A 25,223-nucleotide genomic window follows, 5' to 3' on the forward strand; every position below is an offset into this window, starting at 1 on the left:
GAGAGACAGCCAGCGAGAGAGGGAACACAAGCAGGGGAAGTGGGAGAGGAAGAAGCAGGCTCATAGCGGAGGAGCCTGATATGGGGCTCGATCCCAGAACGCCGGGATCACGCCCTGAGCCGAAGGCAGACGCTCAACCGCTGTGCCACCCAGGCGCCCCATCAAAGCTATTTCTTCAGATCTGCTCCTGACGACAGGCAATTGACCAAAAATGTTGAGGGGGACAGAGATAGAAATATCTGAAGAGTCTGTAGGTTCCTCAATCCACAAGGGGAAAATCCCTGACCTGTTTTTACTGTTTTCATTCTAGCCAGTATGGTGCCCTGAGATCCAGGTGGCAGACAGATGACAAGGCTCCAGAAGAGCCCAGGGCTGAAAGAAGTGTAGGGACAAGGACAACTCACCCATCATATACTCTACTCCCTTCCCCCAAATTCGTTTTTCCAACCACTCATGACACCAGCAAGATGCTAGGAAGTATCCCCAAGAGGGAGGCACCCCCCCCCACCCCCCCAACCCCGACATGGACCAAGAATTTAAGTAGAAAAATTTAGAAGATAACAGAGGTCACGCAAGTCCACTAGAGGGAGCCCCGAGCAACTCAATACTGGGGGAGCCTAGAAAAGTCATTTCTCAGCACCTGACTGAAAATCAGCCACATTATGGAATAGTGAGGCAATAAATTAAGTCCCCACAAGGGAAGATAGCCCTGTGAATACCCAGTTAAAATCCAGGCCTTTCAGGATTTACAAAATCAAAGACTTAAAGGCCAGGAAACTGAGGTTGAGCAAAATTAAGTGGCTTGCCCAAGTTTACATAATCGGTGGGAGGACTAGAACTCACGGCTCTTGTCTCTAACCAATATCCTTTCTTCTACATTTGCCTCCTTCTATGTCAGCACCCTGGAGTCGGTGGGTCTACCTCTCCTCTGTGTCTCTTTCTCTGAAGCGAGAAACTCAGCTACCTTTTCCTGCACTTCTTTCCCTCATACACTATAGAAGGCCTTCCCGAAGCCTAGTAATGTCGTATGCTCGCTCATGAGCCCTAGGCACGTAAATCGCCTAACATGGCTACTGTCAGCCCTTTTCCTCTGTCTCAGCATAACAGCATCATATCAGATATATAAATCTGTAATTTGTAAGTCTCCAGACTTCAAGCACTGCTACGTGGAAATGAAGCATAGCTAACCAGCTCCAAAGCCCTTTCTCCTCAAACTACATTTGGGATTTAGGGATAAGAAGAGAAGCGACCCTCAGGGATCTTGCTATTTTAAGCTTTGTACTTGGCACATTCCACCTGTCTATGAGCTCCATGTTTCCCAGTTACCTGGACAACATTCGGTCTCCAGAAACCCAACAGTGCAGTTCTCAGTCCTGCCCTCGAAGGAAATTTGTCACCCTGGATTGGCTCCCAGAACCCAGGCTCCTCCTCGGGCTCCCAGCTGGTTGGGCCTTTACTCTGCCCCTCCTCATGAGTGGGTCACCCCACAGGGAGACACAACAGAGGCCAGAGAGGATCCTACAGGTAGGAAGAGGCAGGGTAAGGATGAGGGGAAGAGGGAAGGGACAAGTACTGAGATTTATTTTCTCTGAAAGAGGATTGAGAGGAATGATTTCTGCCCATAGAACCTGACTAATAGAAAGAAACAGCTCCACCCTCCCCACACCCTAGCCTTGCCTAAGGTTCCCAGGAGACCCAGAATGGAAGCTTCCAGAAAGTATAAGAGATAGACTTGGAGACTAACTCTCCTGGGACTCCTGCTTCAGTCTAGAGGTCAGGAAAGAGCCCCATGTCCAGGCTTAAATATGAGTCCTCTCCCTCCCCAGGACAGCAAGGAGATGCCATCCAAGACCAAAGAAAAAGGGAAGAAAACTGGGGCCCAGAAGAAGAAAGAGAAGGCAGGTGCTGGTGAGTCGGGGCAGCTGGAGATGAGTGCCTCCTGCTTCTCCATACTCTGGCTTGGAGACCAAGCAGAGGTGCTCCAGAGAGAATGTAGCCCTCTGCATGACAAGATGGAGCTTTCATGACCCTCCCCCTGCATGTCTTCCCCCACCCCCCGCCAGGTTCCATGGAGCTGGGAAACTGGGGAAATCAGTGTGCACCCCCTCTGTGGCACCCTTCTGGCTCTGTGCCTTCCTTAATACATTCATCACCCAAACTCCGAGTATCTGCTCTGTGCTGGGCAGCCGGGACACAGGGGTGAACTCGGTAGACTCTGCCATCAGAGATCCCTTCTTTAGAGGCCCTCAGAGCTGCAGGAAGAAAGTCCAGGGTATGGGATGAGGATGGGGAGACACGAGGAAGGCTGAGATCATGGTAAGCTGAGGCTTTGCCAACTTGCCAGAGCAGATGTGGAGGCCAAGTCCACGCACAGGCGGGCAGTGCTGGAGAAGGAGCTGCTCCAAGACCACTTGGGTAAGAAGGGTGTAAGGTCTGGGATAACAGAGGTGGGGCAATGGGGCATTTTGCATCCTGGAGGCTTGGACAGTTGGAACTGTGGCAGGAGGCTGATCTGACCTCTCCCCCATCCCCTGGTGGAGAAAGAATTGGCATTGTGAGGAAGGGGTGGGCAGTGAGGGTGGGTGAGGATATCTATTATTTATAAGCAGAACATGGTGTTTTTCCTTCCATGCAAAGAAGAGCTCATGGGATTCTAGGGGAAAAACCAACCAACCAACCCAGAGAGAGAATGAGAGGTTGGGAATCTGTCACCAGGTTCCCAGAGGTGGGCAGAGTCTATCCAGCCCGCGGGGCCTGATTCAGTGGGATCCCAGTTGTGAGGACTGCTCTGGGACTTTTTACAGCTCTGCGGAGGGATGAGGCCCGCCGGGCCAAAGCTTCTGAAGAGCAGCTGAAGCGGAGGCTGCAAGTGCTGGAGGCTGAGTTGGAGGAGGCCCGAAGTGAGGGCAAGGCCATCTATGCAGGTGTGTGGTTGGTTGGGCAGATGGGCAGGAGACAGGGGCCTGGAAGAGGACAACCAAGAGGGCCAGAAGACGCAAGGAAGGGAACCGAGGACTTCTATCTGCCAAGCCTAACCTCAACATTCCCGCCAGCTTGGCATGAATCAGGCAGGGGCATGAAGGATCCAAAGGAAGGCCTCTGGGATCCTGGGCAGGAACCTTCCAGGATGCCCGATGCCATGTGCTTTGTGGATTACAAAAAGCATCTCCTGTAATGTGGATTACAAAAAATTCCATGGCCTTTGTCTCATTTGTGCCATGGGAGTGAGTGGGGAGAAGGGCTAGAATCCGGGTCTGGAGCTGGAAAGGGGAAGGGGTGTGGTTTCCTAGCTCTTCCCCAGGTGTTCAGACTCTTCCAGCTTCTGGGAATCACGAGAACCGAGGAGGCCGTTATGCTCCTGTCCCACTGGGCCAAGCAGGCCCTTCCCCACCCACAACTTCCCTTCCTTTCTCCACTGCTCCATCCACACCCGGGTCCCTGGTCACCCTCTGCCCCCACCACAGAGATGAGTCGTCAGTGCCGGGCCCTGCAGAAGGAAACGGAGACCCGCAGCAGGCAGCTGGAGGAAGAAGTGACGGGCCTTCGGGAGCAGCTGGGTAGGCTTCCCCACCCCCCAAGCCCTTTCTCTCCAAGGGGCACTGACAAGGTCCAGCCTGCAGGGGTGGACGGAAGATGGTCCTTCCCTAGGCTCTTGGACCAGTTTCCCCACTGACTCTCCCACCACAGAGGATTGGAGCAGAGGGTTCAAGATGGCAAAAATCTCTACAATGTAACCAAAGCAGACCTGAGTCTCTCACCCCAGCTCCCTCTCTCGATGGTCTCTCCAAATCCGGATCTTTCTCCCCACCCCTGCCATGTCTGTCATGAGGAAAACATATTCCCTCCTGGCTGATTTTTACAATGAAACTAAGGAAAGATATTTATTTACTTTCATGTCTTCAGTGCCGAGTGCATGCCAAGTCCGACATAATTATTGCTAAATAAAGGAACGAACCTTCCAGATAAGCAAAAATGTAAAGAACAGGAAGTTTTTCCTTTCTCTCTTGGCTACAGGATAGAGTTGAACTATCTTAGCATGGCACATAAGATCTTTCACAATTGTGGTCTCAAAGTTTTCTTAACCTAAAATAGCCTCGGTTTCTTTCTTTCTTTCTTTCTTTCTTTCTTTCTTTCTTTCTTTCTTTCTTTCTTTCTTTCTTTTTTTTTTTTTTAGTAGGTGCCACACCCAACGTGGGGCTCGAAATCATGACCCTGAGATCAAGAGTCGCAGGCTCTACTGACCAAGTCAGCCAGGTGCCCCTAAAATAGCCTCAGTTTAGCTACAGATACCCAAGAGTTGCTTATCTGTCATGCAGACCCTGAATTCCTTTCTTAATCCTTGCCTTATCTCAAATTTAAATTCAATCAGCATTTATGGAGCACCTCCTGTATATACCAGGTATTTTCCCATACATTTTCACATTCAACTCACAGTCAGCCTGTAAGGTTTGTATCAATCTGTCTTTAAAGATGAAGAAACTGAGTCTCAGAGAGAGGCATGCCCAAGGTTACACAGGTAGTAAGTAACTGACAACCAGACTTTGGACCCACATCCCTTGTCCCAAGCCCATTCCTCTTTCTGTGGTACCTTAATGGTATACGTCTCTTCTTTATATGGACTGTGGGGAAATTGATGACCCTGGCGGTAGGGGGCAGAGTCTGGAATGATCCCATTCAAGGTCTGCTTTCCAGGTGCCTTTGGAGACTCTGTTCACAGGTAGAGCGTCACTCTGCAGTCCCCTTCATCCTTCCGTCCTGCCCCGCAGAGACGTGCCAGAGGGAGGCTGAGACTGCACGGCGAGAGGCTGAGCGGGCCCTCGGAGAGCGGGACCAGACTCTGGCTCAGCTCCGGGCCCACGTGGCAGACATGGAGGCCAAGTATGAGGAAATCTTACATGTAAGCACCACCATTGGAAGCCCAACCACCCTAGCACCAGGCATTCCCCCATCCCCCCAGACGCCAACCAGTTCACGCTATCACTGTCATCAGTGATAGGTCAGGGGGAAGGAGAAGCAGCATGTCCACAGGGAACCCTGCTCGGTGTTGAGGGCAGACAGCCGGGGGGGATACAAGCATGCTACTTAGTAAGAGTAAGAACTTGAAGAAGACACTGGTGAAGAAAGCTTACAGACCGACCTGGGGCACCCCTCACTCTACCCTCTCCCTTCCTGGGGCCTGAAGCTTGGTGTCTGTAGGGCAGCCTGGACCGACTCTTGGCCAAGCTGAGAGCCGTCAAACCTCAGTGGGATGGGGCTATGCTGAGACTTCACGCCAAGTACAAGGAGCAGCTCTGCCAGTTTGGACTCAACCCCCTGGATCTTTGAAGCTGTAAGCCGCTAGTCTCTGGGGCTCTTGGAGGCCCCAGCAATAAAGCTGTCTTGGTGTAGAACTCAACAGAACTGTGGTCTGTGGCTTTTTGGCAGATATGAGTGTCTCTCTGGGGGCACGTTGGTTCTGGGCTGACCCATTACCCTGAAGACCGAAGGAGAGGAATTTGACAAACTCTCAACTCCTCTCTTAGAGAAACTGGGCCCCATGCCTTGAGTCTGGGCTGTTTTGGTCCCTTCAAATCACCATTCCCTACCCCCACCCAGCCAACACAGGCAGCCAGATTTGTGGGGGCAAGGCCATTTCTATAATAGACCAACAGTGACCAGGCACCAGCCCCCACAATCCTAATGTGCCTACAGAGGGAAGGTGTAACTGGTCTCCAAATTCATGCAATATATGCGAGAGTCCAGGAGTCATGCCCAGAGTAAATTGTATCTGGGACAATCCTAGCCAGCCCCATAGTTCACCTATAAAGGGAAAACTCTGTGTTCCTCCTCTATTTTTACGACAAAACTCCCAGTACTATTTCACTTCCGGCCATGTGTGTGTGTGTGTGTGTGTGTGTGTGTGTGTGTGTATGTGGTGTGGGGGGAGGGGGGTGGTTCCCCCACCAAGCAATTCTCTAACAGCTCTGTGGACACCAGCTGGTATCTTACAATCTAACTCAATTCTGGCACTCCTGATGCGAAGAGAGCATCCGATCCCATAGGCCATGGGCTCAGTCCCACAAGACTGTCCGCACTTCAAACACCAGTGTCAAGTCCAGCTTGCTACCTGTGCTTCTGACCCACTGGCCGAGAAACAAAGGCCCCTGCGACCCCCTCCTTGGGTTCCCTCATTTGTTAGAGTGGCTCACGGCATTCAGAAAAACAGTTTACCTGCTGGTTTACCAGTTTATTATGAAGGACACAACTCAGGAAGAGCCAGATGGCAAGTATGCCAAGGGCAAGGCACTAGCATGGAAACTCCATGCCCTCTTGGGGGGGTGCCACCCTCCCAGCACCTCCACGTGATTCGCAACCCGGAAGCTCTCGGAACTCCATCCTTTTTTTTATGGAGGCTTCACTATGGAGGCATGATCAATGACACCATTGGTCCCTGGTGATTAATTCAACCTCCAGCACCTCTCCCCTCCCAGGAGGTCCAGCATGGGGGTGGGGTGGGGCTGAAAGTTCCAACCCTCTAATCACACGGTTGGTTCCCCTGCCTAACAGTCCCCCATCCTTAGGTGTTTTCCAAAAGTCACTTCCTTAACACAGTTAGGTGTGGTTGAAAGGGGCTCGTTATGAATAAAAGAAGACATCTTTATCACTCCTACTACTTAGGAAATTCCAAGGGTTCTAGGAGCTCTGTGCCAGGAAGGGGTGTAATTTATTATAAATCACAAAATCACAGCACTCATCCATGGGAACACAACTCCCAAAGCTCCTCTACGACTCCCTCTGGAAGCAGAGGGCAGACCTCCCCCTACAGGGCCTGCCTAAGGCCGCTGGCCACACCTTCTTCTGGGAGGCGGGCCCAAGGGAAGGGAGGGAGACCTGTGATTGGAAGTGTCCAGAATCCTAGAGCTGTCCCTTCTGGCTTAAAGAGAGCTTCTCAGCTCCTATCATTGCAAGCAGGACAGTGAAGACAGGAAGGCCACTGGGCAAATCAGTGCCAAGCAGGAGAGAACTACAGCAGCTCTGATGCTGGAGCCCAGTCCTGAGCAGAGAGAGAAGAGAGAAGGTCATTCAAGGACGAGAAGAGTTTCTTTTCCCTGCCCCCACTTATACTGCAACGCCCAGTAATAGCCGCTAGTTCCATGGGGCCTTCTGTCCCCACCTACCATGGCCTAACGTCCCGACCCGCATGCCCCACACTGCTTCACTCTGTAGCTCTCCTCTCGGACGCCCTCTATCCTTCTCTGGCTGCTCACCGTCAATCTGTCTCTTCTTCCTTACCTCTCCACACCCAGGGGGATTGCAGGCTTCCGAACCCTGGCAAGACCTCGCCGCCAGCTTCAGGTGGAGGGGTGGCTCAGCCTCGGCCAGCTGCTGAAGCTTTTCCAGGTCATTCTCTCCACCCACGGGATACCCGTTCACCTCCAGAATCACATCTCCCATCTGCAGCCCTGCCCGGGCAGCTGAGCCTCCTAGGGTTACCTGGTGGCAAGGAGAGGGGTGACAGAACATGGGATACCATGGAAAAGTTGCTGGATATTCTAAGACCTTGGGAGGGAAGCAGATGAAGGCTCATCAGGAGACAAATGATTAGAAAGATCCAAGGTTCATGGGCCATAAGTCACCTGGGAGATGAAGATGCAAGGCTCACCGGCCACACAGCTAAGTCGGAAGCCGTAGCCACCACCAGGCCCAGGGTACAGGGAGCACTGGCGGGAGCCACCTGGGTCAAGAGGCATGGCTGTGTCTTCAACGGGTAGGTCCTTGGTTTCAACCAGAGAGGCCGAGCAGGTTTCCTGGGGAGAGGCAGGAGCCTCTGTGCTCTCCAAGAAGAGAAGCGGAGACAAGCGAACCTGGAAGGAGGTGGGTAGAACAGACCTGTAGCATCTCCCTCCACCTGAGCCCTGCTCTATTCCTGCCCACACTCCAGCACCCCCCCCTCCGCTCGCACCATGCTGAAGAAGCGGTCAGTCTTAGGGTCGACAACAATGAGGGAGACACAGGAGCCCTGCGCCCGGATCCTGGACACGGTCTCCTCATGGCCCAGCCCCTCCACACTCTCCCCAGCCACAGCCACCAGCCGGTCCCCAGCCTGCATCCCGGCTTTCTCAGCTGGCAGTCCTGGGTCCACCTCCCAGAGGAACTGTCCTGGGACACAAACATCCTCATCGCTCCTCCCCCAGCTAACCCGAGCGCCAGCCCAGGCCACTGCAGGCAAGTGGCGGGACTGACCCAAGGGGGACGCTGGAGGAGACTCAGGGCTGGGGTATTCTGTGCACATGTGTGCCCACCCCCAAGACACACCTTCCCTCCCCGTCTCTGGGACTCCCACTCACCGGGGCGACCGTCAAGACCTTTCTCCTCACGAAGCAGGAACCCAAAGCCCTGGGGCCCTTTCTTTAGGTGCAGACAGCGGGGCTTGGTGGGCAGTGCCCAGCCCTCGGCCAGGGGCGCAGCCAGGGGCATTCCCAGCTGGCGACACTGGGCCTCCACCTCTGGTCCTGCCACCAGCAGGGTCACTTGCTCTCCACTCTGCCAAAGCTGTGGGGACCCAGCGGGGCATCAGCATCAAGCACCTGGGTAGGGAGGACAGAGCCCCAGGAAGGAGGCGGGAAGGGTGGGGGAGAGCAGAACCTAGGACCAACTATAAAGGGAAGGATGGCAGGAGGTAGATACAAGGTCAAATTCGGAGATGAGGCACTTGGGGAAGGAACTGGCTGCCTGAGGCAAGGCCCCGGGGCCCAGGTGGGTGAGGGAATGGGGAAAGGGACAGCCATACCTTCTTGCTGAGTTGATTGTAAGTGAACTTCTCCACGCAGACCCCGTTCACTTCTAGCAGCCGGGCCCCAGGGGGCACCCCTGCCCGCTCGGCTGCTCCTCCAGTACTCAGCACCAGCCAGAAAGGACCCCGATGGCCTGGAAGCCAAAAAAAAAGCAAGTTTCGGTCTGCTGGCTGCCCAGAACAGGGCTGAGATGCCCCTGTTGACCTCCCTGCCCGGCCTCTAAGCTCACTGTAGGTGACACTGAAGCCAAAGCCACCCTTGTCTCTCACGACGTGGCAGAGTCGGGGCCGGACCCCCGGGCCGAGAGGAGGACAGAGGTGGGCCCTGTTGCCCTGCTGAGCTCGAGCCACGTCATGCACGTGCTGTGCCAGAACCGTCAGCAGCACCCGAGGACCGCTGGCCCGGATGCGGCGAACCACCTACACAGAGCGCACGCGGGGTGAGGTTAGGGCCAGCCCCTCTTGCCCACTCCCCCTCCCTGCAACCCGCACGTTCCACCCAGGAGCCAGCTCTCTACATGCCTTCACCCAACCACTCCCACCTGGACAGCCCTAGATCCTGGGAGGTGGGGGAGGTCAAGGCTTGGGTACTGCCCCGTATGTCCAGGGAGGGGCCCACCCGGCTTCTCTCTCCCTGAGGCGCTGCGGAGCATCCCTCCATCCCGCAGGGAGTCCCCCAGCCCAGCCTCACCTCAGCATAGCCTTCACACTCCACCACATGGTCGTTCACCCCCAGGATCCGGTCCCCTTCCCGAAGACCCTGGGACTGAGCAGAGGTGCCTGGCTCCACCCTGCACACCACAGGCCCAGGCCTGCCCAGCTCCTGCTGCAGGTGGAAGCCAAACCCCCTGCCTTCCTCCTTGCTCAGCAGACAGAAACGAGGCCGTGGCAGGCTCCAGAGATCTAGAGGGGGAGATGGGCAACAGAAGAGGGGGAGGGGAGGGGACACAGCCCAAGTACAAGTCACCTTGGCCTGGCCCACCCTGCCCTTGGGCTAGGGCACCGGGCAGGCTTCTACCCAGTCAGGGTTGGGCGGTGAGGCCACATACCATGTGGGCAGAGTGGCAGGGATAAAAGAAAACAGCCAACCCCCCCTACCTCCACATAGTTAGTCCCCACCAAGGCTGTTATCAGAGGGAGGCAGAGTGGAGTGGTTACCAAGGAGATGGGAGGCCATGAGGAGCTGTGGCATCTCTGGGGAAAGGGAACGGTTGCCCAGGGCAAGGGGGTTACCAGAGGGGTCGTAGTCTTCAGCCAGAGAGAGGACAGGATTATCAATGCCCCACTGTGGGTTAAACTCAAACTTCCTGCAAGGAGGCGAGGGATGCAGGTAGGAGCGAGCTGACACCTGGACTCTGGTCCTGGCCTCTACTTGAGGTGCAAATGGCAGCTGAAGAGCCTCCCCACCTTGGATTCCCTCCGCCCCTTGCCCCAACCCTTCCCAGCAGGGCACTTACCAAGTTAACTGCCTTAAGGAGGCTGTGTCCCGAAGACCTGCTGTGTGAAGAAGAGATGAGGGGAGGAGGGGCACGTTCTCTCCCTACCCCAACTCCTCTTCCACTGTCATTAACTAAAAGGACTTAGGGGAACCCCCACACTCAGGACTTGCCCCCTCCATTCTGCTCCAAAAGGACCATCCCCCTTCATCTCCCTTCCCTTCTCCTAGTCCCTGGCACAGAAATCTGATCGTATCAGGACAGGGCGTGGACCAGGAAGACAGACCTAGCCACTCACCTCTTCTCTCCTAACTTGGGTCTATTTGCCTCAGGGCTCCAAGCTTCAACATCAAGTTCACCCTGGTCCCTGAAGCCTCCACCTCCCAGTCTGTCCTCTCCCTGCCCTAGAGCTCCCACCTGAAGATTCCTCCTGGCCTCCTACCTGTAGCTGCCTCCATAGCTGGACCGGCGACCCGGAGCTCAGGGTGGGGACAAGGTTCATCAAAACCAGCTGACCCTCCCACCTACCCCGCCACGGCCCGCCTCCTTAAAGACACTGCCTTAGAAGCAGTGGGGTAATGGTTAACGGGAGGACAGTCTTATCCTCTGGGGAAGTCTGCACATTCCTCCTGCCCCCATTCCAGGGCCCCAGACTTCCTCCAGAGACTCGGCTGCTGTCCCGGCTTCTGCTCTGGGCAGACAAAGGCAGATTGCTTCTGGTCACTGTAATTCCGAGCCTGGGATAAGTATGTTGGAAAAGGTGACAGGAGTCGATGGCCCAGCATGGCTTCCCTCCCTCCCGCAGGATCTTGTTCATGCCCCCACCCCCTCGGCCCTCACTGCCTCTGAACCTAGTGCCCGAGAACCACCTGCGACAGAAAGTGGTCAGTAGTTTACCAGAATGACCAAAAACAGTACCCTTTCTTGAAAGCACCAGGCAAGGAGGAGGACACAGGAGGTGGAAGACACAGCTTTTTAATGGAAGCAAGGCAGTGCACATTGCCCTCGGACCACCAAGCACACGTATGGTGGTGAGGAAGGGGACGTGAGGGGGGGAGAAGGCACCAGCGTGAGAGGAAAGTGGCTGCGGGCATCCACGGCGACCTCTGATAAGCAGCAGGGCAGAAGGGGCAGGCCCTCCAGCACGGGGGACAGCCGCACCTTTGGCAAAGGCATCTTAAGAAGTGCGCCCCCTGGTGGCTCAATCAGAGGCTCCCGAGAGGAGAGAGGCAAGGTTGGTGGTGCCACAGGGCAACCGGCGGCCAAAATGCCACGTGAGGGACTCTTTCTCAGTCCTCCTCGCGGAATGGGGAGGAGACCTGTTCCATGACCCTGGAAATTCCACACTTGGGAGCCATAGATGGACATGGGACACCTGTGTGCACATCTCTTTACCTCCTGCCCTCCTGGAAGTAGTAGTGCAAAGCAGGAGGCCACAAGGGGAAGGATCTTGGGGCCAGGGGTCACAAGCTAGGTGACTGCTGCCCCAGCTTCAGCTTCCCGGGCCTCCCAGCTGCTCCAGGAGGGCCCTGACCTCACCCTCCACTCGCAGCAGCTGGGCCTTGCGCCACGGGTTAAGGGTGGCCCCTCGGCTGTCTTCCAGATCACGAAGCAGAAGGTCAAGGTGGCACCGGACGCGGCCCCAATCCCAGCTGTTGAGGTTCCGCTGAACTTCACTAAGGATCACCGACCAGTACTCCGATACAGCTGTCCCCTCTGTCAGTGACACCACGACCCGAGCACCCCCTTTAGCAGTGCCCCCCAAGTCCCGCAGGGCCTGGCGCCCCTCTGAGCTCAGCTCATTGAAGTAGAGGCTAGAAGGAAAAAGAAGAGAAGATGCACTCAGCTGAGCCCTAAGACAGAGGGCAGAGGGTGATGGATGGAGAGGGGAATTCTCATAACTCATCCCCTGGCTACGGAATGTGATGGGGCAAGTGTCTGTAGTGAGCCAGAGACAGAGGGTGGGGGTCGACAGGAGGCAGGGAGGCCACCTGAATTCAGCAGGACCAGGGACAGGAAGAACACCACCAGGACCCTAAGAGAAATGGTAGTAGGGGACCAGGACAGGGTAAAGGCCAATCACAGAGGGATGGGTTGGTTCAGCAGCCGGTCCATGAAGATCCGTGAGAAGGCAGGGATAGAGGACAGGCCCTACAGTAGGAAAAACACAGTGGAGACAGGGAGGGAGAGCCGAAGGGCTGGGAAGAGCTTCCTGGCGGGGTGGGGCGATGGGCCCAGGGACCAGACTTACTGCAGCAGCTCCAAGGAAGGGTGGTCCCTGGCAGCTTGGGCCAGGGCCAGGGCCGCCGTGTCGCCAGCACCATTGTAGGCCACGTTCAGCTCCTGTAGCTGTCGATTACGGTCCAGCTGGGCAGCCAGCAGCTGCAGGCCCTCGTCCCCGAGGCCCGTGTGCAACAGGGACAGATGTGTCAGTGAGCTGTTCCCCGCCAGCCCCTCCACCAGCAGGGCCACACCAGCCGCCGTCAGCGGGTTGTTGGACAGCCTACAGTCACAAGCACCCCGAGGTTATGAGGGCCTATGGGAGATGCCCCTGCAGAAGGCATCGGGGCTTGGACCCAAAGGACACACAGCCTGGGGTGGAGGCGAGCCGGGACACAAAGAAATGCAGCCCAGGAGAAGAGAAGGAAGAAGCAGGGGGTGTGGCGCACTGCAGGGGAGGGAGAGCAGGGCGGGAGCCGGCTTCTCCTCCTCCCTTGACTCCCCTCTCTTCACTGTTACTATTTCTCCTCTTCCTCCTTTTCTCACCTTCCCCCCTACCCCCCACACGTCCCTGCCCCTGGGCCCTCCCGCTCCTCCAACCAGGCTTCTGGGCTCCTAGTCAATCAGTCAGCACTCTGGAAGCATCTACTGAGCGCCCAGCATTAGGGTCATCCTTGCAAGGTGACAGGGAACATTCTGGGAGGACATCAGTGGCACTGTTGCCAGGCAACCGGCCTGGGTATTATTCCCCCCCACCCATGCTGGTTTTAGCCACTTGAGAGGCTTTCCGAGCACCTATTCTGGTAGCATCGTTCGTCTACCCTGCTGCTTGTACTGGACCTGGGGAGGGGGCAGGCCGGGGTCTAGGCTCCCACCCCCTTTACCATAGCATGGGTGGGCCAGCGCCAGGTGTGGGCTCCCCTTGACCTCAGCTGGCCACCAGGCCAGAACCTCCCTGCAGCCCCCCTCCCGAAACACTCACCGCAGGGTGGTCATTTGGCATTGGTCATGCAGCAGCAGGTCCCGGAGGACCCCGCAGGCTTCAGGGCCCAGGCTGTTGAGTTGCAAGCTGGAACAGCAGGTGGCCGGAGGGGAGGGGAGAAGCAAGGAAGGAGCTCAGCATGGAGCCTGCCCACCCACTGCGCCCTCCCTCCCATTGCTCATCACCTCCACACACACCACTTCTTCCTCCCAGCCCCTGCTCCTTCCTCCCCACCTTTGGTCTCCCTAGCACCTTCTCCTTCCGCCCCTTCACCCTTCATAGCCGTGCCCGAAGACAGGTCCTCACCCCAGCTTGCGGGCACGCAGGAAGACGGGCATGAGTGTGTGCAGCCCGGCAGGGTCCAGCTGACAGGAGGCCAAGTTCACCTCGTCCAGGGCACGCCCTCCACTGCCCAGCACGGCCGCCACCACCGCGCATTTCAGGGGCGTCATGCGCACACCCGCCAGGTTGAGCTGGTGCAGGGAGCTGAGCACCTCGGCGGAGAAGCGTTGATTCTGGAACTCGTAGTGGAAGAAGAGGTGGTCGAGGAGCTCGGACGGGGGCAGCACCTGCCGGCCCAGCTTGCCCAGCTTCTTCTTGATGGCCTGGGCATTCTCCAGGGCATCCAGGGTCTTGATGGGACAGCCGAGCTGAGCCAGCACGGCCCGGTTGTGCGCAGAGAGAAGCCCCCCCATGAACATGGGGAAGAGCTCAAAGACCTCGTCGTCGGGAGGCTCGTCCGGGTGCCGCCGTGGGCCCTCCACGCCCAGGATACTGGCACCCATCTGGTCCAGGACGTCGTCGTTGTAGTAATCCTCCTCTCGGAACATCTCCAGCACCATGGCCTGGGCCACCGCCTCGCGGCTCTTACCCACTATGCGCCCAAACACTCGCGGCACCACCTGGGAGAGCGCGCAGGGAAGGGGCTGCAGCCTCGCGCACCCGCTCAGCCTTCTCCCTGCCCGCTCTGGCCTCGCCACCCCTCTCAAACCCGCAGCATCGTTTGATCATACTACTGCCCCCCTGCAGCACCTGCCAGGGCTCCCCGCTGCCCATGTGGAATAGAAAACGTGTCATGATTTGGTCCCATTTTGACCTTTCCAGACTCAGCCCTCGAAACCCTTGTGTCATACACTCGGGCCCTTAGGAGATTCTTTTTCCCAAACACCCCCTACATTTGCAAGCCCAGTGGTGGGAAGGAATTAGCATCTGCTTTGCATTTTGTTTGGTACTGGGCTAGGGGGGCTAGGCACTGCCAAGACATCCCCATCCTCCACACCACCATGGTCATCCCAGCAACAAGGACTGACCTTCAAGGCCCTGCAGGATCTGGCCCCTGCCGGCCACGCTGCCTCCATCTACAGAGCTCTCACACGCATGCACTCTGCTTCTGTGCTTTAGACTTTTCTCATTATTAGGATTTTTTGACAGTACCAGTTCTCTTCCTTTAAAGCTGTACTCTCTTCCTGGGGTGCCACCCCTCCCAATTCTCCCGGCTAATCAGTCCTCCAGGGATCAGATTAAATGCCCTTCCTGCAGAGAGGTTTTCCCTATTCTCCCCGCCCAAACCAGCTCCCCCACTTACACACTTTCACAGCACCTGGACCTTTGCTTTCCAGGCACTTACCACAATTTGAAATTACGTGGTTATGGAGACCTGTTTGTGTTCCTACCGGAGGACCAGAAAGGGCAGAAACTGGGGTTCTGTTCATTGTTTCTTCCTCAGAATCTAACACAGTGCCTGGCACACAGCAGGGGCTCAAATATTTGCTGGAGAAATCAGTGTTTGGGCAGTTTGGGACCTGGGCTCCCGGCCTCACACTGGGGCTGCAAGGCAAGAAGGGGGCCAGACCTCTGGCAAGGAGCTACGAGGCTATTCTGTGGCACCTTCTCTAATGACTGGTTTTGTTGTTTTTCACTTTTTATAGGTGAGGTTCCTGCCATGGAGTTTCAAGTGCTTCTCTCTCAACAGTCACCTGGTGACAAGATGAGGAAATGTCACCCTGTGAAGCTGAGTCAATAGGCTGAAGCAACAGATGGGACTGGTCCTCTGCTGGGCAACCCTCCCTCCCAGAGGGCTCGGAGCTGCGGTGCTAACCATCAGGTGAGCCCTGTCGATGACCACTGCCTCTCACTGTAATCCAGAGCAAGCAAGCCCATCTGCAAAGGGGTGGGCTGGCCTCGACAACGGCCATCACCCTCCCAGGCCCCCCCCCCAGTCTGAGGCAATGGTGGGAGAAGGGGTAGGCCGCCTGAGCCTGTTTTTCATGTTTAATAAGCCTTTAAATAGAACTTACTATGTGCCAGGTCCTGAGAATGAATATATTTAATCCTCATATGAGGTCCATGCTATAGACTGTATTATCCCCATTTAACAGATAAGGACTTGGAGGCGCAGAGAGGTTAAGTAACTTGTCCAAGATCACACTGTTGGTAAGGGGCAGAGCCTGGATTCGAACCCACACAGCTGGATTCCTGAATCCTTATTCCTAACCCCTGTGCTTTGCTGCCTATAAAAAAGAAAACTTGTTAAAAATTTGCCACACCGAGCAGAGCTCTCCCTCCCAAGACGAGATACCGAAACTTTCCTAGAGAGGACCAGGCTTAGCTGGCAAGGCACCAGAGCTTAACGGAAATACCCATCATACACCAGGAAAGTTTGGCAGAGAGAGCATGGGGTCTGGAATCACAAAACCTGGGGTCAGACCCCAGCTATTCCACTATCTGAGTGACCTTGGACAAATTACTTAGCCCCTGTGAGCCTCAGTTTCTTTTTCTAAAAAGGAATCACAATATTTCATTTACGAAGCACCTGATAGACCTCACCAGAGGGTGCCTCCTTCCTTCCCTCTAAAACCTAGCGCATCCGTCCTCTCCCAACATAGTCCTCAGGCCTGTAATTGGGATTCTGGAGCAGGCCTGCACCATCCTAAGTCAATTACCAAGGCCATTTATCCTCCTGGTATAAATGAATAAAACGGCATCTGCTTTATAAACTTGTCTCTGGTGATTTCATTAGGATGAGTCATCATTCCCAGAGTCTAACCACCTCTGGGGGAACAGATACAGTGGCGTTTCTGGGCCTGCAAAGCAGAGGCCAGACCCCCAACTGTAGCGACTCCTGCCTCCCACCCACAAAGAGGAGAAGAAGAGACAAAAAGACAATCGTCATTAGGGTCACAGGATTGTGATTAAAGGCCCTGCACCGTCACATCCTCCTCCCTGTCTTCAAGCCCTGCCCAGCCTGTGGTTTCTCTGTCCCCCTCCCTTCTCCCTTGTGTCTCAATCCCACAAAAAGCCAGATTGCCCAAATCTCAAACCAGAGTCAAGAAGACGATTCACAGCTATGCAGGAAGGAGCAGTTGCCTCCCGGGGAAGGAGCAAGGGGTGAAGGGGGAATCTGGGGGTGCTGAGAGCCCGGGGTGCTGGGGCTGTTACCTTGAGCAGGTTGAAGAGCAGAGGCAGGGCTCGCAAGGGTAGAAGCTTGGCCACGATGCCCAGGACCAGACTGACGTCCTCCCCCACACGGCCCACGAGCTCGGCCACCTCCTTGCCCACCCGCTGCAGAGTCGTCTTCCGCAAACCCAGCACGATGTAGAGGGCGGCCAGGTACTCCTGCATGGCGGGCACAGTGAACACAAAGGTGCCCCGGTGATCTTGTTCCACACACGGGGCCAGGAAAAACCGCAGGGCATCCCGGCGGAACACGTGCAGCAGCTGGAACTCTTCTTCCGTCTTGAGGCCAGCTTCCAGGCAGCCGCGGACGTCCTCTTCAGAGAAGTAGGTCTTGCGGGAGGCCACCCCCTCGTAGGCCAACTTGCCCATGGTTCGGGCTGCATAGGCCATGAGGGACAACTTGGAGGGGTCGGTGCTGTCCAGCATCTCCCCGCTGAAGTTGAGCCGCAGGAAGCTAGTGTAAATGCTCGTGAGGGTCTGCCCGGGCGGCGTGGGGGCATGCAGGAAGTGCAAGGTGGCACACACGAGCCAGCAGTAGGAGGGCAAGAAGCAGGCGGCGGTGATCTGGTGGTGCCCCTCCAGGTTGCGGGAGAGCATCTGCACCAGGCTGTCACGCTGAGCTGGTGTGGCCGAGACACCCGCACCCCCGGCTCCATACCCGCAGTCCGGCTGGTTGAGGCGGAGCTGGAAGTAGAGCTTCTGCAGGTTGGTATCGGAGAAGCCACAGATCTCGCCATAGCGGCCCACGTACTTGCTGGGGATTCGGCCGATGGCAGAGGGCCGGGTAGTCACCAGAATGCTGGCCTGGGGAGCGCAGGGTTGAGGGTTAAGAAGGACCTTCGTGTCCTGATTGCCTCACTCCCCAGAGAGCCCCTGAACACCGATGAACACCGAGCGTCCGAGGACGAGGTTGAGCATGATCGTTCTAACTATGACTGAGCCCCCGCTGTGACCCAGGGCCCGTGCCAAGTGCTTCCCAGTCAGGATTTCACTGGATCGGGATGGCTCCAGGAGAGAAGGAGACAGAGCTTGGGGAAGTTAGTGACTCGCTCAAAGACACACAGCTAGGACGTGGAGGGGCAGGTCTGAAATAGCCTGCACGCCCACACCAATAACCGCGTGGGCTGGGGACACCAAAGTCCTGAGGGGACAAGTTAGGGGCAGCAGCGGCAGGGTGGGGCGGGAGTCCGCTCACCTCGGGCAGCATGTATTTGCGCAGCAGGTTGACAACGATGGCAGCTGGCGCCTCTGGCTCCTCGGGGTCACTGCAAAGCCCCGTTCCCGCTAACCGGAAGTCAAGGTTGAGCCGCTCCAAGCCGTGGAGCACAAAGAGCAGGCGAGACCCAGCAGCAGCCATCAGAGGCAGGCTCTCCTTCAGGGACGTGTAGCGCTGAGCCACGAGCTGGCACAAGGAGGCTGGGGCAGAGCCCAGGGAGGACAGGTCCTCACAGGAGAAGGGGATGAGCAGCTCGAAGGCCGGCAACCGCCCGTAACACCAGTCCAGGACCATCTTGCGCACCAGCGTGCTCTTCCCCGTGCCCACTGTCCCGTACAGCACCACTGTCTGCACCCGGCGCCCACAGGCATCAGGGTCAAAGAGCTGAGACAGGGCCAGCGGGGGGAGCCCGGCCACGGGGTGCTGGTGCTCCAGGGCCAGCTGTGTCGGTGGGCGAAGCAGCTCATCCGGGGTGCTCTCGCGGATCACAGGGTCTACGTGGACTGTGTCCAGTGCAAAGGTTGGGCCGAACTGGCGCTCTTCTCTGGGCAGCCGGCTGAACCACTCTGCCAGATTCTGGCGGTGGCGCTGAACAGCTTCTGGATGGGAAGGTACGGGGAACAGGTCAAGGAAAGGGGCTGGAAGATGCAGGAGCTTAGGGCTGGCCAGGGCGGTGGTAGGGTCAGGCCGCAGAGCAAGATGCGGCGCCAGGATACGGAGACCCAGGACAGTGCTATGTATATAGGACTCTCTCAGACAACAGACTCTCCAGAAAGTTTGGAACCCCTATGGCAGAAAGGGGCGAGCCACGAGACAAGTGACGCCCAACCTGGTTGAACGGTTGTGTGGTTGTGTGTGCACAATCTCCACTTGACTAGTAGACCCGGTTTGTTGAGGGTAGGGATGCTATATCCCTCCCAGTGCTTTGTACGTGGTGAGCGTGGTGAGTGCGCACTGCACAAGTGTTGCAGGAAGGCAGACATGGACAGGTGGACAATGGGGCAACGGGGTAGGCTTTGCCCACGGACAGATGATGGCAGTGGATCCTCTGTGCCTCCTTCTTCCTGCCTGCTTCTCCCTCCAGACCCAGCTCCCCACCTCCCAATCCCCCCTCCCCTGGGATCCCAGCCGGCCCCCCCTCAGGCCGACTGAGCAGTCCGTCCCTTTACCACATGCAGAGATGCCCTGGAACAACTGTCCATGGCTTCTGGACGGAGGACGACTGCCTGCTGAGCTTCCGCGGTGACGTATAAAGGCCCTGAGAACAAGGAGAGGGGATGAGCTGGGGCTTGGCGACTGGGCTCAGACTCTGGACAGGCTCAGAGTCCAGGCCCGTCTGACTTGCTGGACTTCTAGCTTCCTGAGATCTAGCCCTGACCCTCGACACCCAAGTTGAGAGCCTTGTCTGATTCTCACACCCTTCCCAGGGACTGAGGTCTCACTCCCTGCTCTGCTGACTGCCTGCCTGGAACTCAGGCCGGCTACCACCAGGCTCCACCCACTTCCCCCACAGATCCTCCCTCTGGCTGCCCACTGTCACTTGTCCTGTAGATAAAGTAAACCAACTTTGTCTGAGGCCTGGTAGCTGACTTTGTACCCTCCTCATCCCAGAAAAACAACCTCACCCCGGGGGGGGGGGGTCAAGCTGTCTCCAAGTCCTGACCCTTCCCAGGCTACTCTGCTGTGCCTAGATGTGTTGTAAGGCATGACTCCAAGGCCTCACCTAGGGAGCCCAAGGGGAAGTTTCCCTTTAAGGGGCCAACTCCAGTGGATCAGGAAGGGGATTCGTTCATCTACAGAGAGAAAGGGGAAGAAAGAAATTACATCCAGCTGCCATCACATTTCCCCACCAACATACAGACTTCACGTCTACATCAAATCTGTTATTTGTTCTCTCGCATCACGTACTGCCCCTTTGTAGCAGTTACTACGCAATTTTATCTCATTGTGTGATTGTCTGATTAACACCCGTTTCTGCCCCACCCCCCTCCATGAGAGCAGGGACCACACCTGTTTTTGTTTATCATTACATACTTAGAACTTAGCACAAGTTCTGGCACATGGCACGCACTTAATAAATATTTGTTGAATGCAAAATGAAATCAGACAAGTGATCCTAGACTTCATGTAGCTACACGGACCCTCAAAGATTATCTAGCTTGACTCCCTTAGTTTAGGATGGGAAAAAGGAAACCTCAGGGAGGTGAGGTGACTTGCCCAAGGCCAATAGCGTGTGAATCGCAGAGCCAGGGCTAGAACACCTGGTGTCTGGATCCCTGCTCTCTTGGAGACACTATCTGGACTCTGAGAGGAGAGGTAGAAACAGAAACCCCTGCTTCCTGCTCACCTGCTGACTGGAGCGCTGCTCCCAGACCAGAGCCCCAAGAGGTCCTGGGCAAATGGCGGCCCCACCTCATGGTAGGGAAGAAGGTCAGAGCCCAGGGCACTTAGCACGCCACCTTCTATCCTGTTCCCCTGCAAGAAGACTTGTGTGAAGGGCACACACACACACACACACACACACACACTTCCCACCACTACCTCCCTGCACAGGTCACAGAAAGGCCTTCCTCCTCCGGGAGCATCAGCCCTTCCTTAAATGTCATCAATACCAAAGTCCCCGCCTGGCTGGCCTTCCGATTGACTCGCTCTCCTATATCCCCCACGTGACGGATGCCATTTTATCTCCTACCACCTCTGACTCTCCCCCGAGCCTTCACAGGTACTTTTCTTCTGAGTCCCAGCCCTAGTGCACAGCTGCTTTATTTAGGTGTCCTTTTTTTTTTTTTTTTTTTTTGCTTGGCTGCCAGAAAGCTCAGATGAGTCCTGTGTTCATTTTCAATGGCTTTTCTGAACCTACATTTTCAAGTAACAATTATCCACTCTCCTCTGTGTTTTTCCCCCCAGCTATCAGGTCCTGTTAGCTGAGTTTTAATGATTTTATCATCTTATCTTCTCTGTGACTTTTATCTCAGCTGCCTTTGAGGTTGGCATAAATAATAAATAAAGAATGAACTTCCTACTTGACATCTCCATATGGCTATCCTGCCCCTGCTTCAGCCTTTACCCATACACTTCTCTCCCCCCTCCCCTTTTAGTTACTTTACTGCATATCTTCCCAACCACACGTTTATACTGGGAACCTGACCTCTTGGTCTTCAAACTCTTTCTCCCCTCCTTCATACAGTTGAAACAGTCCTACTGATTCCTCCTCTCAGGGCTTTGCCGGCCTGGTCCTATTGCATGGTCCCTATGCCCCTCCCGTGCTACCTCAGACCCTCTGTGGACTTCTGGGGACCCTCCTTCTCCTTCCCCACCTCTGCCTTCAGTCTCACCCCACCCCCGTTCCAAGCCCTCATCCCAGCCACCAATCACCTCCCTAAAATCCTAGGTTACCTGTAGAGTCCAAACCCCTGGCCCGCCCACACAAGCTATTTTTTGGAGTTTGCCCCCAACCTCTACCACATTTGCCAGGCTCACCAAATTCGTGCTCACACTTTCCTTTGTTCACACACTTTCTTCGGCTTGGAATGGCCTTACTCCCCTATCAGAATGCTACACAATCTTTTAAGATCCTGATCAAAGGCCCCCTCTCCCGGGAAGTCTCTCCTGATGCCCCTTACATGGAGCGCGCCTGGTCCACGTTTGGCTCCTGGTTTGGCACCTGGTCTCCGCTAAGACGTGGCTCCTTAAGCGCGGACAGGCTCTGGGAAAATCGGCTGCCCGGAGCCCACCCCCCCAGCAGCGCCAACCAGTGAAGGGGCTGGGGCTCGGAGCAGAGGTCCCAGGGGCTGGAGAAAGGTGCAGAGAGGACCCTGGGAATCTGAGAAAGCTCGGGAAAATCAGCTCAGTGGGATCAAACCGGCTGCAGGGCCACTGCCTCAAGATGGGACTCGCGGCGCGGGTGGGGGGGGTGGTGAGGGCAATTTCCAAAGATCACCCCAGCTCTGCGGGCCCAAGAGGAAAGGAGGGGGCTCCGCGGGAAGGGTGCAGGGGCTGTGCTCCCACGGGTCCACAGCTCCCCCCCACACACACACACACAAACTGGGTCCCCAACAGCTCTCCCCGTTCCCGTTGGCTTCGGAGCCCAAGGGGGGAGGCGGCTGGCATGCCCACCGCTCAGTGCACCCGCTCGGTCCTCCGGGTCCGGGGGCGAACTCCCCGCAGCACAAGCGCCCAGAGCAGCGGCCCGGTCGGGGGCGAGAGGCGAGCGGCGACGGAGCCGGCTGGGCCTTCACCCGCGACTGCCGGCGTCTCTCGCTTCCTCCCAGAGGCCCCCGCTCGGCGCGTCCCGCCCGCCCAGCCCGCCTGCGCCGAGCCCTGCCCGCCCCGGCAGCCGACCCCGGCCGTGGACAGCGGGGAGGACGGCCCGGGCGCTGGCGGCCAGCGGAGGAACGGGACGGCGACCGGAGCCGGGATCCGCCGCGAGCAGGCCCGGGGCGGGGCCTTCCCGGGCCAGCCCCTGAGTCGCGCCCGCCCTCCGTGGCCGCGGCCCTCCATCCGGGCGGGCCCCGCCGCGCCGACCGCCCTCTGCAGGTGACCACGCGCCAGTGCCGGCCGGTACCTCCCCATCCGGGCGGGGCTCGCGGTTCTGCCCATTGTGCAGATGGAGGAGCTGCGGCGCACAGGGGTGACCTGACTCGCGCGGGTTGACCCAAGAGGAAGTGGCAGGGCCGCAACCAGAAGTCCCGGCCTGGGTCTTCCCACCTCGCCCACACCCCGGCCGCTCCTGAGGCACTTGCCGGTCCCCAGGGCATTCTTCCCCCTGTGCCGCTTCACCTGCTCAGCCTACCTCCTGGCAGAGATCTGAGTCAAAGCCTTGTTGGGTCCTCCCTCTGTTCCCGGCGCTCTTCAGACCCCAGACCTCTGTGGGTGGCTTCTGGTCACTTTGACCAAGAAAGGAGCAGGAATGAGGGCTGAGAGCTAGTTCCCACCCAACCTGCTCTTCTCGTCTGTCACCCAGTCATGGCCTAGCCCTGGGGCTTCCTGGTCCCCAAAGCCCTCACCCTCATCCCCCTGCTTCCACACAGGGCACACCCAAGGCCCACGTCACCAATGGAACAGCCACCCACCGCCCACAGCCAGGGCACGCCCCACAGGCAAACATAGGTGTGCAATGTGCACTGAACAGAGGTGTGCAATGGGGAAGCCATTGAGAGGCACCTCGGGGCAGGGCTGAGAAAAGGGCTTTGTGATCTCTACTCTCCATCCAGACTGAAGACAGAGTTGATATTTCATTTACACTTGAAGGCATGTCCATTTACTGAGTTCGTACTGAGCAACCAGAACAAGGCATGCAGGCACCAGACCATAGCTCCCCTCCAGGTAGCCCACATGATGGTCCTTCAGAGGCTGATGGAAGCCTTTGGAAAGGCTGGGAGAGAAAGTTACTGACTCTGGCAGATGAGGCGACATTTGAATTGGATCTTAAATAAGTCTGGGCAGGGGGTACCTGGGTGGCTCAGCTGGTTAAGCATCTGCCTTCAGCTCAGGGCGTGATCCCGGTGTTCTGGGATCGAGCCCCACATCAGTCTCCTCCCCTGGGAGCCTGCTTCTTCCTCTCCCACTCCCCCTGCTTGTGTTCCCTCTCTCGCTGGCTGTCTCTGTCGAATAAATAAATAAAATCTTAAAAAAAAAATAAGTCTGGGAAGGGAAGGGCATTTCCAGACAATAGGGGGAAAGGCACGTTTTCATTTTAAGAGAAGCTCCAAAAGGGGACTAGAATGGGATGAGGGGAGGGGAGGGGAGGGGAGGTAGAGCAACGCTATGAACGGAGCCTCAGGGATGACATTTCAGACCTGGAGGTCTTCTAGCTTCACTCCGCTTCCCTAGCCACGTGCGGCAGACAGGCCCCCAGCTGCAGTTACCAGACATGGCTCAGAGCAGGCTGTTCCCCTCCCTGCCTCCAGTGGCTATGACAGGCATGGAGGCTTTATTAATAACATATAATTTGGCTGGCCTTTTGCAGACAGAAGTACCATGAGTCACGCTGTGGGCATGTGCTCTGTCGTCTGACCTCAAGATGGGGCCCCCGGTCCCATAGACCCATAGCATGGAGAATGGCCTGAATCATCCCTGTCCCCCAGCCCCTCACACAGGCCCTGACACAGAAGGTGGCTGCATGGAAGGAAGTGATCTCTGAGTCTGGGAAGGGCTGGCGCTCAGGGAGAGCGGGCCCATTTCCAAGCATGCTGGGCTGCGCGGAGGGCATTTGGGCCACACATCCGCGGGCCGATGGACCCGGTGGGAGAAATCACAGGTGGCTTCCAGTGGCAGGAGCACAGTATCTGGAGAGCCTGCCCAAGTCGCTTTTCCAAGCCTTGGTTTTCTTCTCTGTGAAAGGAGGAAATGACAATACTCATCCTAGCAGCCTCATGGGGTTATTGTCAGAATCCAAAGAGCTTTCTTCGCAAATACATGAGGCACTCTACAGATGTTCTCTGTGCCTGAATGGCCCTTGCTGGCTCCAGAACGGCTCTTTGTCTCCTTTTGCTCCCAGGGGCACTTAGAGAAGTGTGAATTTATAAATGTTTTACTCTTTTAGGAGTATTTACATTTTGAAAGAGAAAGTAAAGAGGAAGAATCTTAAGAAAGACTACTTAATGGTGGGATTCTGTGCTCATGGACTTTAAAAAGCCATCTGCAGGTGTCAGAGAAAGAGTGGATCCTGGAATGCCCCCTAAAGCTAGCTAGAGTTCCAGAAGCTACGAATCTGACTTCTTCCCACTACTACCCTGAAGCTTCCATGAGAAAGTCCACCTCCAGGCAGGTACCCCACTTGTAATAGATGGGACACTCCTCTAGCCCCGGGACTTAGCTCTGCATGTGGCACTAGTAGGGAGGATGCCAGTCCCCTCCTTCAGTCCCCAAGCTTCAGGATCAGGAAGGCAGAGGGTGAGACAGCGTGCTGTTTCTTGGGTCATCTTGCCACCATCCTTCAAGGACTTCTGGACAATTGCCTACTCCAAACCTTAGGCCACCAACCCATCCGCAGTCCCAGTGGCCGATGGCTCGGCCCTGCTAAGTGTACCCGGGGGTGAGAGAAGAGAGGAAGAAAAAGAGAAAGCCAGGGTCTCTGCCATTCTCGTCCTAGAGCTTTGGCTCCAGGGTCTTCTCTGCTTCTCACTGCCCTTCATGACC

General features: G+C 56.5%; 3 protein-coding genes across 6 annotated transcripts; 1 reads left to right on the forward strand and 2 right to left on the reverse strand.

The window, feature by feature from the left end:
• Positions 1–1,299: 1,299 nt before the first annotated feature.
• On the forward strand, positions 1,300–6,120 carry CCDC153 (coiled-coil domain containing 153). Of its 2 annotated transcripts, none has more exons than XM_008689979.2 (6): positions 1,300–1,908; positions 2,350–2,415; positions 2,805–2,924; positions 3,465–3,557; positions 4,767–4,897; positions 5,183–6,120. In XM_008689979.2, exons 1-6 carry the CDS (start codon positions 1,806–1,808, stop codon positions 5,225–5,227), a joined length of 558 nt encoding a protein of 185 aa, XP_008688201.1. In that variant the 5' UTR covers positions 1,300–1,805; the 3' UTR covers positions 5,228–6,120. The 2 variants fall into 2 exon arrangements, with proteins under 2 accessions (XP_008688201.1, XP_008688200.1); XM_008689978.2 differs by having other exon boundaries at positions 1,307–1,908; positions 5,197–6,120.
• A 91-nt stretch (positions 6,121–6,211) lies between these two features.
• PDZD3 (PDZ domain containing 3) lies at positions 6,212–11,006 on the reverse strand. Of its 2 annotated transcripts, none has more exons than XR_005835065.1 (11): positions 10,652–11,006; positions 10,231–10,270; positions 10,007–10,080; positions 9,465–9,676; positions 9,004–9,193; positions 8,771–8,907; positions 8,328–8,532; positions 7,943–8,139; positions 7,643–7,844; positions 7,273–7,473; positions 6,212–7,033 (listed from the first exon to the last, which is right to left on the reverse strand). XR_005835065.1 is itself a non-coding variant. In XM_008689976.2 (11 exons), exons 1-11 carry the CDS (start codon positions 10,665–10,667, stop codon positions 7,004–7,006), a joined length of 1,530 nt encoding a protein of 509 aa, XP_008688198.1. In that variant the 5' UTR covers positions 10,668–10,998; the 3' UTR covers positions 6,212–7,003. The 2 variants fall into 2 exon arrangements, 1 of the variants encoding a protein (XP_008688198.1); XM_008689976.2 differs by having other exon boundaries at positions 7,617–7,844; positions 10,652–10,998.
• Positions 11,007–11,168: 162 nt separating this feature from the next.
• NLRX1 (NLR family member X1) lies at positions 11,169–22,347 on the reverse strand. Of its 2 annotated transcripts, none has more exons than XM_008689981.2 (10): positions 21,707–22,347; positions 20,431–20,558; positions 19,807–19,876; positions 19,253–19,341; positions 18,063–18,682; positions 16,850–17,671; positions 13,718–14,313; positions 13,412–13,498; positions 12,461–12,712; positions 11,169–12,023 (listed from the first exon to the last, which is right to left on the reverse strand). In XM_008689981.2, the coding sequence occupies exons 2-10, from the start codon at positions 20,498–20,500 to the stop codon at positions 11,702–11,704; spliced, it is 2,928 nt and encodes a 975-aa protein (XP_008688203.1). In that variant the 5' UTR covers positions 20,501–20,558; positions 21,707–22,347; the 3' UTR covers positions 11,169–11,701. The 2 variants fall into 2 exon arrangements, with proteins under 2 accessions (XP_008688203.1, XP_040487067.1); XM_040631133.1 differs by having other exon boundaries at positions 22,200–22,341.
• Positions 22,348–25,223: the final 2,876 nt, after the last annotated feature.

The sequence above is a fragment of the Ursus maritimus genome, unplaced genomic scaffold (genome assembly GCF_017311325.1).
Source record: "Ursus maritimus isolate PB19 unplaced genomic scaffold, ASM1731132v1 scaffold_16, whole genome shotgun sequence".
Taxonomy (NCBI): domain Eukaryota; kingdom Metazoa; phylum Chordata; class Mammalia; order Carnivora; family Ursidae; genus Ursus; species Ursus maritimus.